At 41.8% G+C, this 18,495-nt stretch overlaps 1 protein-coding gene and 1 pseudogene across 1 annotated transcript in view; one reads left to right on the top strand and one right to left on the bottom strand.

Moving 5' to 3' along the window:
* Nucleotides 1–1,533: 1,533 nt before the first annotated feature.
* On the bottom strand, nt 1,534–3,267 carry LOC150006910 (suppressor of cytokine signaling 5-like; annotated as a pseudogene).
* Nucleotides 3,268–12,204: 8,937 nt separating this feature from the next.
* The window catches only part of SRPK1 (SRSF protein kinase 1), an 87,258-nt gene continuing 80,967 nt past the window's right edge, over nt 12,205–18,495 (top strand). Inside the window, exons 1-2 of the mRNA XM_090282292.1 lie at nt 12,205–12,280; nt 12,801–12,861. Coding sequence (XP_090138418.1) covers nt 12,268–12,280; nt 12,801–12,861 — 74 coding nt within the window. The 5' untranslated portion in view covers nt 12,205–12,267. The remainder of the gene's footprint in view (nt 12,281–12,800; nt 12,862–18,495) is intronic.

Genomic DNA, 18,495 nt, shown 5'->3' with positions numbered 1-18,495 from the left:
ACCAGTGATGAGAAGGAAGCCAGGATTCAAATAAACAATTTAGAACAGAAGGAAGAAATCAGCATTCACAAGGAACAGAAAGAAGAAACAAAAATTGAAAAAAAAAATGAGGAGAGAATTAGGAACCTCTGGGACAACTTTAAATGTACCAACATCCGAACCATAGGGGTGCCAGAAGGTGAAGAGGAAGAGCAAGAAATTAAAAGCTATTTGAAAAAATAATGAAAGAAAAGTTCCCTAATTTGGCAAAGGAAATAGATATACAAGTCCAGGAAGCAAAAGGAGTCTCAAACAAATTGGACCCAAAGAGGACCACACCAAGACACATCATCATTAAAATGCCAAAGGTTAAAGATAAAGAGAGAATCTTAAAAGCCGTAAGAGAAAAGCAGAGAGCTACCTACAAAAGAGTTCCCATAAGGTTATCAGTTGATTTCTCAAAAGAAATTTTGCAGGCAAGAAGGGGCTGGCAAGAAGTATTCAAAATGATGAATAGCAAGGATCTACAACCAAGATTACTCTACCCAGCAAAGCAATCATTTAGAATGGAAGGGCAGATAACGTGCTTCCCAGACAAGGTAAAGCTAAAGGAGTTCATTCATCACCAAGCCCTTGTTACACGAAATGTTAAAGAGACTTATTTAAGGAAAGGAAGATCAAAACTATGAACATTAAAATGATAACAAATTCACAACTATCAACAACTGAATCTAACAAATAAAAACAAAACAAAAACAAAATTAGCAAACAACCAGAACAGGAACAGAATCATAGGTATGGGGATCATTTGGAGGGTTATCTGCTGGGAAGGGGCAGGGGGGTAAGGGGTAAAATGGTGCAGGAATCAAGAAGCAGAACTGGTAAGAACAAAATAGATGGGGGTAGGTTAAGAATAGTACAGGAAAGGGTGAAGCCAAAGAACTTACATGTATGACCCATGGACATAAGCTAAGGGGAGAAGGATTACTGGAGGGATGGGGGGTCAGGCACTGGGCAAAGGAGGGCAAAAGGAAAAAAATTGGGACAACTGTAACAGCATGATTAATTAAAATATACTTAAAATAAGAAATAAAATTTTTCAAAGTAAATGCCCCAAAGTTGCCTCACTCAATAACTACAGTTATTAAAAATTAAACTGCTGGCCCTGGCCAGGTAATTCATTTGGTTAGAGTGTCTTCCTCATACACCAAGGTTGTGGGTTCGATCCCCAGTCAGGGCACATACAAGAATCAACCAATGAATGCATAAATAAGTGGAACAACAAATTGATATATATTTCTCTCTCTCAAAAAAAAAAAAATCACCAATAAATTTTAAAAAATAAAAATAACAAATAACGAAACAGCTACATTGGCAAAATGTTGCCTCTGTCTGTTGTCTCAGTGGGCACCATATTTATCTAACAGTACATCGTATCTGGTGGATACTAACCCAAAGCTTACATACTGTACTGAATAACTTAACACAGATATGTGTCCTTGCTATAGGTGTGCTGGAGTAGATCTAGTTAATGCCCTTTGGAGACAGCATAGTTTACCTTACCTTGACTGGTTCTCATTCTAACGTGTGAACCCTAACTTATTGTTATAATTATACGCTTTTTAAAAATCCTGTAACATTAATGGTAAAGGAAGCCCATTCATTCCATCATATGCAGTATATTTGCAGATTACTGCACTGCAAACTGTGGGCTAAGGGGGAAAGCCCTATTTAGTGACATAGCAAGTAATGGTTCAAAAGCATGTGCGAACTGGAATGTTTATAATGTTCCAGAAGTCTTGTTACAGTGGAGGAGTGAAATACACAAGAGTGATGAACACCAAAACTAAAGTTGTGATTCTACTGTTAAATTCAGGCAGGCAAGTATTCATTGTAGTGTGGGAGCTCACAGAGAAGAGAACTTTTGCACAGCCCCAGAGCAAAAAGGTATCTTCAGGTTTGTCTCCAAGAAGAGCTTCTGGTTGGTCCTGGCAGGATAGCTCAATTGGTTAGAGCACTGTTCTGATACGCCATAGCTGCGGTTTGTTCCCCAGTCAGGGCACATACAAGAATCAAACAATGGATGAATGCATCTCTCTCTCTCTGTCTCTCTCTCTCTCTCATCAATTAAAAAAAAAAAAAATTAAAATTAAAGAAAGGCATCTGCTTTATAATGGTCCATCACTCTCCAGCAACAGAAATTACCTGTAATCTGAAGCAAATCAAGCATGAAGCAGTGAATGTAATCAATTTGTGTCTGCTGGTGTGGGCATGGCTGTGTCCAGATACCTGGAGGTGCTTCTGCCTACGTGACTGCAGACACAGTGTGGTTGTGTCCTCTTCTGAGTCACAATTAGCTTGTGAAATTGCATAATTGTCCCCACATATTTCAGTCATTTCAGGAGCCAACTTTGGTCCTAGTTTATATAACAAATGAACCTGTATAGTAGCTCCAAATGCAATGTATCTCTCATTGGGAGGAGGTCAACCTCTTCTTCAATACTAAGCTACCTTCTCTCTCTAAGCTTGTCTACATCTTCTGTAGAAGCCAAGGATGAATCAAAGGTATCAAAAAATGTTGAATGTGGACTCACAGGGACTGAATGCTATTTAATCCAATACCATTTTGGGCCTAAATCTGAGCTAAGAGAAAAAGCACATTTCTCAAGCATTAGTTCAGAAAGGTGTGTTTTTCTTTTATTAGAAAAGAAGGGCTTTGATTACTTGTTGTAAATTTTCATGGGAAAACACAGGCCCACACTATCCTGCACCTCTGTCTCAGAGAGAAACTTCTATGGGTGGTCTGGAAATGCTGCCCATATCATGTGCGGAGCTTACGCCACATCACCTCTCTCTCCTTTGACATCCACTTTGAGTTGTACTGAACTTTTTATCAGCATCCAGTGAACTTTGTGTCTTTGTAGAACAGGTATGTTTTTTCTTCCCACCCACAGAGCAGGTCAAGAATAGCAATCTCTTTTTGTAAATCTTGCTCCCAGGTTGATATGCAAATCATTATCCGTTTTAATGCTTATTTCAACAACCTCAGGAATTTCAGTGGCATAATTTTGGTTTCTCCTTGAAGAAATCTTCAAAGGCTTTAATCCCATTGGAAAGCAACGTTTTCTATAATGGGACTGCTTTGTTGCTGACGAGCTGATTCTTCTATACTGATGTTTTTATCTTTGACAAACATAGGTTGTAGTTCACTATGGCTTCCCCCTTATGACTGAAGACATTCTGACACCTGAATTTGAAGTTATTCCATATTTTCCCCACTTTATCCATTGATTATAAGATGGTGACCAATAGCAGGAGGGGCTTTGGAGGGGCAGGATTCCTGTGAAAGGGGCTTTGGAAGGACAAGAGCCTTGAAGGAAATGTGTGGTTCCTCTGGCCACAGATACCCATGGTATCCTTAACCTGCTAAGGACACTGAAACTTGTCCCCTGGTTTTTATTCCTCTGGCAGAACCTAGCTCTCTGTGACATCTCAACAAATCTTACAGATAGTGCATGGGAGACAGAGCAAGGTCCCCACTCTCCCACTCCACTATTACCCTGGGGTGTCCCTTCTCTTCTAGATAACACATGTATTTTTATCAGTGGCCTAAAGGCAGGCCAAAATAGTTACTCTCCTTTGTTAACCCTTTGTTGTGTGCCAGGCTCTCTTCTAAATGCTTCACAAAAGTTAAACACATTTTTCTGCACAACAGCCCTGTGGGGTAGAGCTGTTACTACTCCTGTTTTCTAGATGAGGAAACTGCAGGACAGGAAGTCCCTCTCCCCTGGATTTCACCTGAGACTCCTAACTACCATCTGTCTACTGCTTAGCATCTGCAGCAGCGGAGTTTCAGGGTGAGTCCAATTTCCGGCCTAGTAAGAGGGAAGGGTGATGCCCCACAAAGGAAAAGAAGCAAGTTCAAATGAAGGACAATTCCTATTTCCTGGGAGTGTGAGATGGTGCAGATACTTCACAGGTATTGTGTTTCATGGTCACTTCCCTTTATGCCTCTTTTTATCCTCAAATTATCCCTTTGATCCAGGGTAAGACTGAGAGTTTGCTCAAAGTCACAGCTATTCAAGGTCAGTATCAGAATTCAAACCCAGGTTGGGTGCTAAAGATTAGACCTTTCCTCTCCTCAGTGCTGCTTTGATTTGGAGAAAGGTGGACTTTTGGTGTCTTTGAACTGAAAAACCCAAATCAGTGCACGGGATGCCTCTGTGTCTGCCTCCTCTCCTTGTCCCCTTATACACACACCCTGACACCCATGGTTTTTACATTCTTTCATAATATTCCACAGATATTCACTGAGCACCTACTATGTATCTGACACTTTTCTAGGCCCTGGAGATACAGTAGTGAACAAAAGTCACTATCATTCCAAGGAATAGTGGGGCACACAAGACAAATAAGCAAAAACGATGACAAAGGCCTCTCTCCCTCCCCAAAGAATCACTCTCAGATGCATTGCTAGGCACCACATAAACCTCATAGGGGTCCAAAGGGACATATTGAAACACCAGTGTTCAGACTGATAAACAACTTTAATGACTGGGTAACACATCTTTTTGCAAGTCAGATGGTTTCCAATCATTTGCTTTCCATAAAATTAAATAAGGACCCCATGATGGGTCATTAAAATAAGTTTTGATGATGTACTATGTGATTTGGGGCACATTATTTGGAAGGAGTTTTTAAAAAACTGAATAATATTGTATAGCAAAACACTTTCCATTCCCCTTTATTTATTTTATGTGAACAAGTTTTCTTAGTCACTGTAAAAAAAAAAAAAAAACAAAGAAAAGGAATAGAATGATGCAGGACTTATTGAGAAAAATCACCTACCATTGTACTGAGATATAGCTGCAATAAAATCTCCTTTATCAAAAAGTGATGCTAAAGCCCTGGCTGCTGTGGCTCAGTGGATTGAGCGTCGGCCTGTGAACCAAGTGACACTGGTTCGATTCCCAGTCAGGGTACATGACTAGGTTGCACGTCAGGTCCCCAATTGGGGGCGCGTGAGGGGCAACCACACAGTGATGTTTCTCTCCCTCTCTTTCTCCTTTCCTCTCTCTCTAAAAGTATAAATAAATAAATAAATAAATAAAAATTTATAAAAAGAGAGTACAGGCAGACCTCATTAAAAAAAAAGTGATGCTATATGTAATTTTAATTAACCATGCAATAATAATACTTGCAAAGAGGTAAAAAAGTTTTTAGAGGATCACTATCTCTGGAAATGTTCTTACAAGTTAAATTTCAATGTGGAGAAGTATAATAGACTTTCAAGAAAAAATTATATTACCTGAGGATAAACTTCTGTGGGAGAAAAATGGAATAGAAATACCAATTCAAGCAGAAAAGGAGGTAATATAAGATTTCTTAGAGTTAACAAAGTGATATTACTATTTTGCACATATAAATGGATGATGGTGAGTATCGAATTGCTATTGTATTTAAATTCTATAAGATGGTATTAAAAACTGATGTAACACTTTTATTTTAAAATTTTAAATTTCTTTCCAATTTGTGTCCATTTTATATAATTTTCTTGATTTATGACCCTGGCTAGAACCTCCAGTACAATACTGAATAGAAGTGGTGAGAATGGACATCCTTGTCTTGTTCCTGATCTTAGAAGTGAAGACATTCAGTCTTTCACCATTGGCTATGATGTTAGCTGTGGTTTTTTCATAGATGCCCTTTATGGGGTTGAGGAAGTTCTCTTCTATTTCTAGTTTGTGGAGTATTTTGAATGGGAGTAGTTTCAAAAAGTTACTTTAGTGAGTAAAGGAGCAAAATGTTTGATAGCTGAAGTTCAAGTTCCTTAGATGCCCTGTCCCTGCAATACCTCCAGCACCAGTCACCGTGCCTGCACATAAAAGGGACCCAATAAGTGTCTGTGGAGCAAACTATCTCCCACCTTCCCCTTGGTTTTTATACTGCAGTGATACTAAGCTGTTTACGGTTCCCACACACACACCATTCAGTCTTCTCTGGCTGGAGTTTCCTTTCCTCCCCTCTATTCCCAGCTGATTCCTATTCATGCTTTCAAACGCTGCCCAGGTGTTATCTCATTCAGGCAATGCCTCTCTCTTCACCACTCCTCAAATCCTGAGCTAAGCGGGCCTCTTTTTTTGAGCTCCTGTGGCACTTTGTGCATCTACCATTGTGCATTGCATTTAATTATTTATGCAGCCCCCCCCCCCCCCGCCCCGAACCACCACTAAACTAGACAGGTGATACAGTGTTTGGTTAAGAGTATGAATTTGAGAGTCTGGCTGTCCAGATGCAAAATCCTGCCTCTTACAAGTTTGTGTGACTTTGGTTATGTCTCAGGCTCCTCACCTGTCAAACTGATGATAATAATAGTACCTATCATGTAGGGTTGACAACAGTGTCTAGTAAATAGCAATTATTATGTAAGAGGTAGCTATTAAGTCCTACAGAGCAAGGCCTATGATTTTTTTCTTCTATGCTTTACACAGCCCTGCAGTGGGTACTCAATAAACGTTTGTCATAAGGGTGAGCATGGTGCAAAGTATCTGGAAAAAAAAAAAAAGGATATTGCCCATTTCAGTCTATTTCCTAAATTGTCTTCACTCTAAGACTGCCAAGCTAGAGAAATTAAATCCCAGTCATTATGGTGCCCCTCTCCTTAGGGCCACAAGTCTGGGAAGTTTCTGCACTGCTCAAAATAGGGAAAGGACTTTTGATTTTCAGTCCATTATTTTTATCATCCAAGACTGCATGATCTTTTGAACAAGTTAAATATAGCAGAGGATCTTTCCTGGCCTGGCAGTCACCTAGGGCAAGGCCTCTCATGATGTTCGTAATTTACCTTAAAATATTTTGGCATTTATCCTTGGAATTGAGGCAAGAGAAGCATATTCTGGGTGAAGATGTTTGAAAAAGCTCTTCTGGTACTTCCAGACCTTAGATGAGCTCCAACATGTCCCTGTTGTGGCATCTCACACAGACATACCAAAAAACTTGTTTACCCATTCCCCTGGTGTCACACTCCCAGATTGCTTATTTTTTAACTGGCATTATTAAAACACCTACTTTTTCAAAACAAAATACTTGGGCGTATTAAAACTTTTGGCAAAGGCAGGATGACATTTGTAGCTGTCAGTTACTTGAAGTTACACCCAGGTGCAGCTTGTATTCTAATCAGCAATTCCCTCACCAGGAATGGTTAGCAGAAGGTGGCTTTGATAAAGTGGGTCAGAGTAAATGAATACCCCAAATTTTGCCAATGATAGCTCTTTTTATAACACACGAATTAACAAGCAACTCAATTCAGCAGTGAAAACCTGTTTCAATAACACTTCTGGCACTGATTAGGATTGGAAAAGCAAAACAAAGTAAAAGGGAATCTCCTTCTCTGGTTGCCTGATGACAGCTACGAAGGTGACAGAGTCCTGCCCCTGGGATGCTATTGTCCCTGCCTTGAGTAAACCCTTCATTCAAGCCTCGGCCAGAGCATCCAAAAGGACAGAGAAACCCAGAAGAACTTAGAGGTCATAGGAGCCCTTTTGTGTCTGCCTGCTAATGAATGGTTAACAAATGTTAACTTGTTTTCTTTATATCCCAAGAGTGATGATGTGGGGCAGGCAAGTCCTCATCAATTCAAACTTCTCTGGCAGGTATTGTTACCAATGAAAAAGAACTAAGCGTTAGACATGATCGGCTTAGGTCAGTTTGCAACACCTTGCTGCCTCACCAGAGCACTTCCAGGAAGCAGAGCAAGGGCCCTACCTGCCTCTGGAAACACGGATCTCTATAACCTCCTCATTGCTAGAGACTGTCCTCCCCTCTTGCAACCTTCATGCACGGCAAGAGCATCCAAAAGGACAGAGTTGAGAGTTCAAAGAATTTCCATCGTTTCCTACCCAATCAAGCCAAAGCTTTTACTCTTTCTCCTCCACCTACTCCCCCAACCTTTCACTCCAGCTCAGTTCCCTTGTGAAGCTTAAGTTTTTATAGAACAAAGGCAGAAAGGGGGTTATCTCTCAGTATCTTCTGTTCTCAAGCCTCTCCAGGGATCATGGAGCCCAAGAAGCTGGCTTACTTGCTTGTAAAGTGCTAGCTGATTTGGGTGTATACTATAGACTGGCCAGACAGGCTTGTGCTGGGTATTCTGTCTGACCCTCCATAATCACCCTCCACCCTTCTCCGCCCTGCTCTGTACCCTAGGAGGCTGGCTTGCATGGACTGCATCACCCAGGCACCCTTCTGACTTCCAGTTGGGTTTTGTCAATGGAAGGCATTAATGTGAGAAGATGAGAGGAGAAAGAAGTTGGGTATTTATTTCCCTGCTGGGCCATGGTTATATCCTTTTTATCAAAGGGCACAGCTGCTGTCAGGAGTCCTTTCTTAACACTATAGCTCTTATGGGTTGAATTGTGTCCCCGCAAAAAAAGATGCACTGCAGTCCAAAACCCAGTACTTCAGAAAGTGACCTTATTTGGAGATATGGTCTTTACAGAGGTAATCAAGTTAAAATGAGGCCACTGGGATGAGCCCTAATCCAATATGATTGATGTCATTATGAAAAGGAGAAAATAGGACACAGATTGAGACACACATAGAGGGAAAACAGTGTGAAGAGACATGGAGAAGATAGCCATCTACAAGCCAAGGAAACAGGACAGATCCTACGCTCACAGTCCACAGAAGGAACCAGCCCTGCTAACACCTTGATTTCAGACTTCAAGCCTCCAGACCTGTGAGACAATGCATTTCTGTTGTTTAAGCCTCCCCATTTGTGGTACTTTGTGATGGCAGCCCCAGCAGACTCACAAGCTGTTGCTGGGTTCTGGTAACACCTCCACCCTTTGCGCCTTCAAGCCTAGAGGTGATAAAGACTCCTGCTCTTAGTCCCTGGATGCCTCATACTCCCTGTGGGTTTCCCTTATCCCTACCCACACCTCAACCCCTTCATTCAATTCTGTTAAATTGTTCTGTTGAATGTGCATTGTTTCTTGATACTCAAGTCTAGAATACATATAATTATTTCCCAATATACTTCATGAAACTATCTCACAAGAGCAAATAAAGTTCTATTGGGGCTCTCCAATTATGCAGACATCTACTGGGAATCTTCTATCATTCAAAATAAAGTATGTGACATATTTGCACTTTCTTCTGTTGTCCATTTCATTTCACAGGACATTGGGGAAGCCATAAGGGGAAGTGTTAGTTTGGATTTAATTCAAATCAAAACTTTGGACCAGGTATAAGCATTTGTGGTAACCAACACAGCACATGTTGGGTGGAATGAAACCTGTCCTACACTTTAGGTACTCAGATTCAAAAATTTCAAGGAAGCATTAGGGAAGATCCCAGGGAAGTCTTTTCTTTTCTTTTCTTTTTTAAATCGACTTTTAGAGAGGTTAAAAAAAAAAAAAAAAAGGAAGAGAGAGAAAGAAACATCAATTGATTCTTATATGTGCCCTGACCAGGAACTGAACCTACAACCTTGGCATACTGGGACAATGCTCTAATCAACTGAACTATAGTACTTGGCCAGGGCTCCAGGGAAGGCTTAAAAAGTAAGTTAGCTCAAGGGGATTGGGATTTTCTCAGGAATTAAATTCTGACACTGCCCATGAGCAGCAAAACGTACGATGGCTCATGTTCTCTGAATAATTCTACTTTTAATAGGACTTGCAGAAAAATAGTTGTGGGAGAGAGGTATGCATGTAAATGGTAATGAATGCCAAAAATGGCCAATATGTTTAAGAATAATTTTTGGAAGGGTAAAGTCCAGAATAGGACGAGCCCTGGGAAATTGGGGGCGAGAAGGAAAAGTGATATTTAAGGTTACCCTGAAAGCAAGAAGCACAAAACAAGGTATAGGCTTTAGAATAGGGTAAAAATAAATACAAACTGGCGCATATAAACAATTACAGAGATTTTAGAACAGGTGTAGAGAACTGAAGCATGCTAGAAGAACGAGGAAAAAAACGGGTTAAAAAAAAAAGGAGAAATGGTCAATGGTCAATTCTGGGAACTTAGTCCAGTGAACTTGACATTGGAAAAAATCTCAAGTGAGTTCTTAAACAGAGGAGTAGTGAAGTTCTTAGAGAAACAAGTCACTCACAGTCAGTATGACCGATTCATGCCAAGCACAACTTACTTCCTTTTTGATGGATCTGCACTCATTCAGGTTTTAGCACAGCTTTCATGTTGTCCCTCTCAGTGTTGTCTCTCTTGTCCAGGCATTTCTCATAAACTGTGCATCATTTATTGTTAGTGTTGGACGCTGTGCTAGGCATTGAGATTATATAAAGGAAAATCCAAACAGGTCCCTACCCTCATATTGTTTGCTTCCTGGTGGGGAATAATTTCCTAATCCTGGAATTGTTTTCTCAGCCTCCAGTTCTCTCCTGTTTTTCCTAAACCACATGTGGTTTTCTGAGCTAGGAGAATCCTCAAACTCCAGGGCTTCAGTGTCTGCTCCAACTCTCCTTTTGTGTTCAAGTACGGACCGGGGAGGAAACTGGGTTGCAGTCTCCCTTGGCCAACAGGTGTTGCCCTCTTTTGCAATATGCCCAGTAATGCTATCATTCAGGTTCATGCAACAGATACTAATTAGCTAATTTTCAAATTTGGCAAACCAACATTTCCAGCCTCATGTTCCACTTCATCCCTTTAGTCATTACCAGCCCCAGCCCCAGCCCCTGCCCATGATTTCCAAGTCTGTGCCTTTTTGCTCAATTGATTTTCTTATTCAGGAGAGCCAGACATCTCCTTCTCCACCTATGGAAATACTACACATTTCCCAAGATCCAGGTAAATAGCTGTCTCCTCCCAGACTGGACTGACTTACTTTGCTCAATAAAATCCCACCCAAGTCCCCACGCTTGGCTTGGGCAATACTATTGTACTGTCGGCTTCCTTTCTTGGTCAATTACTTGTCTGTCTTTCCACTAGAGTTTAACTTCTTTTAGCGGAAGGGTCTTCAGAACTCCCATCCTGTCCAGCTACAGAACTTACAACTGGAGTTGGTAAACTAAGGCCTAAGCCAACGATGGCTGAAATAATTGAAAAAAGATCAACAGAAGAACATTTTGTTAAAATTACATAACATTCAAATTTCAGAAACCATAAATAAAGCTTTGTTGTAACACACAGCCTCTGCTTTCTATGACTGCTTTTGAGTCCCAGTGGCAGAACTGAGATGTTGAAAAAGAGATCTTATGACCCACATGCGTTAATATACTATATGGCGCTTCACGGAAAATCTTTACTAACCCTGCTTTACACTAAGGGTTTGAGGATTGAATCACTGGGTCCAGACACCAAGATTCTACATACATATCCTCTCCAAGTTTTCCTTTCTTTGTGTAGTGGAGGTAATAACTATCTTGCTTTGAAGTTGCCACGAACATTAAATAAAACAATGCACTTAGAAAAGTATAAAAGCATCCTATAAAGACAACTGTGTTGATCATGTGCTGAAGTGATGATAAAATGGTAAAATGAAAAAAACAAAACACTTTCTACTCTCCCCTTCCTTCACAGCCTTCATTTAAACTTGAAATTTTAAGAAAAAATTCAATTTTTATATTTTTTTACATTCAATATTATTTTGTATTAGTTACAGAATAGGGGTTAGACAATCATATACTTTATAGTGTTCCCCTGATATTTCCAGGACCCACCTGGCACAATGCAGTCATTACGACACTACTGACTATATTTTCTATTTAAGTGACAACAAGGTTACAGGTTCCTTCCTTCCAGGCTTTCTTTCGTGTTGCTCCCACTTCCTTTTCTTTCTCACTTGTAACTTCTCCCTTCGTTTTCTTTATATAGTATCTCAATTGGCCCCAGAACTCTGCAAAAGCACAATGACACGCCTGATTAATCCACTTTACAGACCGGGAAACTGAGGCCAATCCCAGTTGACTGCGGAACTCTGACGCAGCACGCCGGGAGCCCTCAAAAGCCACTCTCCGCCTTTCCTAAGGGGTAACCATTCAGCAAACAGAACAAACCGCACCCTGTCGGACTTCCAAGCTTCGTTCTCAAATCCCTCTTTAGCGTTCACGTTCCACATTCTTTCCTCCCCGGCTCCCCGCTCCCCCATACTTTACTGTCCCCCTTCGCGGGAGCAGGTGGTAGGCTCCGCGCTCAACGCGCAGGCGCACACCGTCGTGGGGCGGGGCGGGAACTTGGGGGGCGGGGTGTGCGCGGGCTTGCTTTTGGGCCGCGGCGGGAGCGAGAGGCACCGCCACTCGAGTGCGCAGGCGCCTGGCGGTTACCGGTCTCGCCATGGAGCGGAAAGGTGAGCGGTGAAGCGGCCTTCGCCACGAGGGGCAACGGCCGCCGGGGCGAGGCCCGGGTCAGCGCCCAGAGCTCGGCCTAACCGCCGCAGTCCGGTACCCGGGCTTGCGGCGCCCCTCCACTTAGGTGGTGCGGCCCCTCAACCCCTGCTTCTGGGCTGCTGGTCCGCGCCCCTCTGCCCGGGCGTCCTTCCTCGCCGGCAGCTCTCGCCCCTTGTTCCCCTTGGGGCCACTGCAGCCCCGCCCTCCGCGGGAGAGGCAGATCTCCGGCCGCCGGCCCCCTGACCTGGCCCGAGCCCCCTCCGGCGCACCCCTCCTGGGCGCTGCTTTGCGTCTCGTGAGCCGCCAGCCCACTGGCCGGCCGCCTCGCCGAAGCCGCGGCGCTGGCCGCGGAGCTGGCCGCGGAGCCGCCCCTTAGACAGGCCCGGCACTCGGGCCTCGCCCCCCTGCTAGGTCTCCACCTTCACCTTGGTCGCCTCTTTTCCTCCACATTCGCCCTTCATCCATCCCTCTCTCCTGCAGTGCTTGCGCTCCAGGCCCGAAAGAAAAGGACCAAGGCCAAGAAGGACAAAGCCCAAAGGAAGTGAGTCTTGAACCCCAACACCCCATTCTTTGGATTTCCTCCCTCACCTCTGTTTCACCAGCACCGGGTTCGTGCACCCTGCGGCCCGGCCACATGGCCTGGGGCGGCCTCGGAGGGTCGCTCTCCGTGAGCCTGGTGGAAGGGAGCGTCTGTTGCCGAAGGCCAGACCGGGGTCTCAGCAGCCCCATCCCTGCTGGAAAGGGCTGTTGCAGGAGGACCAACCGGAGCCCGTCCGGTCGTTACCTCCCCAACTCCGGAGGAGGCACCACAGGCTCCCCTAGTTGGGCCTCCCAACGGAGCTGGTGGATCATTACCAGTCTGTGCGTGAACTCTGGTCTCTTTTTTCCATACCTGCTTCCCAGCATCTTAACTTGCCTCAGACGTCTGCACGGTAGGCCGCCTGAGAATTCTTGAATGAATTTGCCGTTTGGGCTGCCAGGCACACGTTCCCTTTATAGAGGAGGGCAAGGAGCTCTGTCCTGGGTTAGTCAGCTGCCCGAGCCTTGCCTTGCTGCTTGTGCAGGCAGACCACTCACTGCATACACAGCTTCGCTTCTCACCGAGCTCAAGTCCTCACTCACAGTGCAGATGCCGTCTGGAGTGGGCATCCCAATAGCGACGGTTTAGCCAGCACTGTTGGTGATTCTGGTTTGGTGCCTTAGATGCCACATGTCCGGTTTTATCAGCAGGATGCATAACCTCAGCGCTTATTGTGGGAAACACAAAAGTTGGACACAGCTTGGTAGAAACGCCCAGTAGAGGGCTTCTGCAAGTAAGGCTCAGTCTGAAGTTTTCTCTTGTACTAACGTTTAATTGCAAAGGGTCTTGGAAATTGTCTTTTAGACAATTCGTATTCAAGAAAAAAAAATGCATTATTTCTTGACACTTCCGCATTTACCTGATGTTATGTGGAGATGTATACCATCTCATTCTTTCTGAGCTGATAAAACACATTTCAGAGGCTTCCCTAGGTTGCTCTTCTGACTTACAATACCAGATAGGGGTGTATGTTGTTTTGGTGACTACCTAATGTTTGATGAGAGCACATAATGACTTATATCAATAGTTAAGTGGTAGGTGACCTCACCTCTTGCTCCATTTCTATCAGCTGTCTTAGGAAATTTTCTATTTTGTAAAGTGCTTGGTAATCAACACATTTAAATGTGACTTTATATATATCTCTGTGTGTATTTGCCTCTTTATTATCCATGTATGGATTATTCGAAAATCAGTTTTTAATCCCAGATTGGTTTAATGGAAACAGGAAGGAGCTAACCTGGTTCTAGCATGCCGTGGGAATTTAAATGTTACTCACTTTCTTTTTGTACTTTATTTTTGTTATTCCCTGTGGAGCTGATAATGTGTTATAAAACATAGTTTTTGCTGATGTAGGGAGATGGTGATTTTATTATTCACTGTATTATTTAGCAGTCCCTTGTCTTGGTCTCTCCACATGGAAACTAATTTTGATATTAACCTGAATCAACCTATAATTTGGGAGGTGTACATATAGGTGATCATGTACTTTATTTTAACATGTATACTTATTACTTTGGATTACCTATTTAGACCATATACCTTATTTCTAAAGCTGAATTATATGTACTTTGAATTATGTTACTCATTTACTTCTGTGAGTAACCTCCTTATTTCTGTTCTTAATTATTTCCTTATTTATACAAGCAAATAGTACAGATAATCTAGCAGTTATTTCGCTGAGTATTTAATCCTTTGCAACTTTGAGTCCTGAAATATATGTGAATGAACTGACCCCATTTACTTGTAGTGTCAAAGGTGCTTTATTTTTTTTTTTGTCTTCAATTAATACATTTTCTTGATAATTTTACCTTTTTTTTCCTCCAGCCTCCCTTTAAGTAGCTGAAATGTCTAATTAATTAAATTGGTTAGAGTACTGTATCAGAAGTTAAGGCCCCATGTGATTCAGGTAACTTTATTCTGCTCCATGACTCCTTACTTCAGTCATTTTGCAAAGGCAAGGTGTTAGTTACCTGACATTAATTAGGGAGAGGGTCTGAGGAAGAAGCATGCCACCGAGGTTGGTTAGAGTTAGTTAGACCTGGTCTGAATTTTGATTTTGCTGCTTTTTAGCAACCTGACCTTGGATAACTTAGTTAAGGAAATAGTCTTATATGCTCTTAATGTCTGGTAGCTCAGTCATAATGAAAACTGATCAGGATTTGAAGTTATAAAAACCAAACATTTAAATGAAAAATTTTAGAAACCTGAAAGTACAACAGTAACAGCATCCTGGTAATTTAGTCTAGGTATGGTACAGGTGGAAAGGATTTTCAGGCCTCTGATTTTGTTGACCTTAAAACTAGGACCTAATTACATGAAATAATGTGCCCATGGAGCTGGAGCTGGTTTATAGCAGGATCAGAACTGGAATCCAGGACTCCTGCCTTCCAGTTCAGTGCTCCTTAGGGATTGTTCCATTTGGGTTCTTTCACTATGTTGAAACATTTTACTTCAGAGATTTTTAGTTGTCTTATTTGAAGAATTCCTTCTGTGTTTCACTTTTCCAGACACTGTAGTCTTACTAACATTAACTTGGTGGTAATCTGTATTTTACTTGACATATAAGAAAGTTGATTTTGTAGATTACTCTCCTATAAAATTGTAAAATTAGGTTTCCAACCCAGATCTAACATACCCCAAAGCCCTAGGTACTAACTAACCATTGCTATCACCAAATGACAATTTCTTTAGTGTATCTGAGGTGAGGACCAATGAGGTAGAGGCTGAGTGAACAGAGGCTTCTGAGTAAGGGACCTCTGAATGCCTTAGGTACCCTTTCATGGCCCACTGGTGATGGCTCTAAAGGGGCAGAATGCTCTATCTCCCTTTGAGCATTCAGTTTTCAATATGTATAACAGTAGCTGGGCCTTTATCTTTTGTCATAAGGTTTTATAATTGAATGCAGTTGCACTGCTTTAAAAATCATTTTATGGAACATAATTCCAGAATGGATTTTATATTTAACAATTTTATTACTTAGAAAGTTAATCTGGACAGTACTTTTCTTTTTATTTGCAGTTGAAAAACTTAGTGCGTTTAGTATATATTTGGTAGTAAAGTTATTTGAACTGGAGAAGTGTTTTGCTTATTGTAGCACTTAACTTCTATGGTTTTGTTTCTTAATTTTCCAAAAATGTAATTGTTACATTAAAAATTTAGAGGGAAAAATACTTTAAAACTCCAACATTTTAATCTAGTAGTGAATACATAAGCTTGAACCAATGCTTAAAACTTAAGTGATATTGGATACTTTTTAACACTGAACAGTATACCTTAAAAATGGGTTCTACGTCAGTTCCATATAGTGCAGCCTTATTATTTTTTAAGGTCTTTTAAAGGTTTTTCAGTATGTTTTTAAAAATATATATTTTTTATTGATTATGCTATTACAGTTGTCCCAATTTCCCCCCGCCTTGGGCCCCCTCGACCAAGTACCCTCTCATTTTTGCTGGCAATCCCACTGCCTTAGTTCATGTCCATGGGTCATGCATATACATTCTTTGGCTACTCCATTTCCTATGCTGTCCTTAACAGCGCCCTGTTTCTTTTGTACCAACCAATCATGCTTCTTCATCCTTGTACCTTTCCTCTCATTCTCCCCATTCCCCCAACTGGTAACCATCCAAACGAGCTCCATATCTATAATTTTGTTTCTGTTCCAGTAGTTTGCTTTTTTTTTTAGATTCAATTGTTTGATAGATACGTATTTTTTGCCATTTTATTATCGTAGTTTTGATCTTCTTTTTCTTAAATAGGTCCCTTTACCATTTCATATAATAATGGCTTGGTGATGATGAACTCCTTTAGTTTTTTCTTGTCTGGGAAGCTCTTTATCTGCCCTTCCATTCTAAATGATAACTTTGCTGGGTGGAGCAACCTTGGCTGTAGGTCCCTGCTTTTCATGACTTTGAATAATTCTTGCCATTCCTTTCTAGCCTGCAAAGTTTCATTTGAGAAATCAGCTTATGGGAACTCCCCTGTAGGTAACTAACTTCTATTCTTTTGCTGCTTTTAAGGTTCTCTCTTTGTTTTTAACATATGGCATTTTAATTATGATGTGTCTTGGTGTGGGCCTCTTTGCATCCATCTTGTTTGGGACTCTGTGCTTCCTAGACTTGCAAGTCTATTTCCTTTACCAAATTAGGGAAGTCTTCTTTCACTATTTTTTCAGATAGATTTGTAATTTCTTCTTTCTCTTCTCCTTCTGCACCCCTATGATGTGAATGTTGGACCTCTTGAAGTTGTCCCAGAGGCTGCTTATACTTTCCTTATTTTTTGGATACTTTTTTCTTGTTGTTCTGATTGGTTGTTTTTTGTTTTGTATATTTTATTGATTATGTTGTTACAATAGTTCCAATTTTTCCCCCTTTGCTCCCCTCCGCCCAGTACCCCTCTTCCCCCAGCAATCCCACCCCCCCTTAGTTCATGTCCATGGGTCATGCATACAAGTTCTTTGGCTTCACCCTTTCCTATATTCTTCTTTTTAAAAATAATTAATTTTATAACAATAAAAAATAACAATTCCCCTCTCTCAGACTTAAGACCCTTTATAATCTTATAAAGGACAATGGTCGAAGGTCTCATGCCCCTCTAGCTGCTTCAAGCTGGACATGGCCGTCATCCTACCTACCCTTGGGTCCAGAAATCCCTAATAAGGGTAGGGGTGTGGAGAGAAGGATGGCCTTCCCACATGGGGAAGGATCTTGCGGACTCCAGGTCAGTTGGCTGTACCCGGACCACAGCGTGCTTGATTTAACAGGCTGGCATCCTTATTGTATTCTGGGGGCAACAGATTTGGCAACAGGGTTAAAAGGCATCATTTAATCCATAACCACTAGATGAGAAAAGGCAGGGATTGATTTTTCAATCTCCCATATTGGGGGTGGAGGGAACGCTCTTTGGAGGAAGGCGTGCAAGGCACTTCACAGCTGTCCAAAACCCTTTTGCCCACTATACTTAGTTTGGGCTGAGGGAAATATTTTAGGTTTCCCCCCTCTCAGACCTCTGGACCCTTTCTGTCCAAGCCATTAAGATAGAAAAGAGAAACCAGTTTTAAGCAAAGCCCACAGACCACCCCATGCTTCACCAACCCAGCCACTTATTTCAGCCAAATCGTTGAGTCTCAGGAGGCAGCGATGCAGACAGGATTAAGTGAGGCCTATACGTATGGACAATCACTTAGGTAATGAGATCATAGGCTATGCCCTTTGAAAACAGAACACATGTTAATTTACGCAACATAACCCACAAACCAGTCTCTATATCTGCAAGACTCTCTTTTTGGGAAGACATTCAATTGCAAGGCATTTGACATTCTTCTTGCCTGTAAATTAAGCATATTTGATGATGTCTCAGATCTAGTTTAACTTTCAACTACTGAGCATTGTGGTTTTCCTTGAATTGCGATTTTTCTCCTTAAGATTACATTCCTTGTCATTAAAGGGACCGCATTAAATCCAGTTTTAATTTATCCTGGTCATTTGCATAAACACAAGAATAGCAGCAAATGATCACATATGATCTTTACATCCACTTTGCTGGAACTTACACAAGGAACCTTTAGGGTGACTTTCAGTCTGCCCTTAAGGGCACAGG

This window comes from Furipterus horrens, unplaced genomic scaffold (genome assembly GCF_987537825.1).
Source record: "Furipterus horrens unplaced genomic scaffold, mFurHor1.1.pri manual_scaffold_6, whole genome shotgun sequence".
Taxonomy (NCBI): Eukaryota; Metazoa; Chordata; class Mammalia; order Chiroptera; family Furipteridae; genus Furipterus; species Furipterus horrens.
Note: the sequence above shows the minus strand (reverse complement) of the source record. Positions and strands in the feature narration are given on the sequence as shown.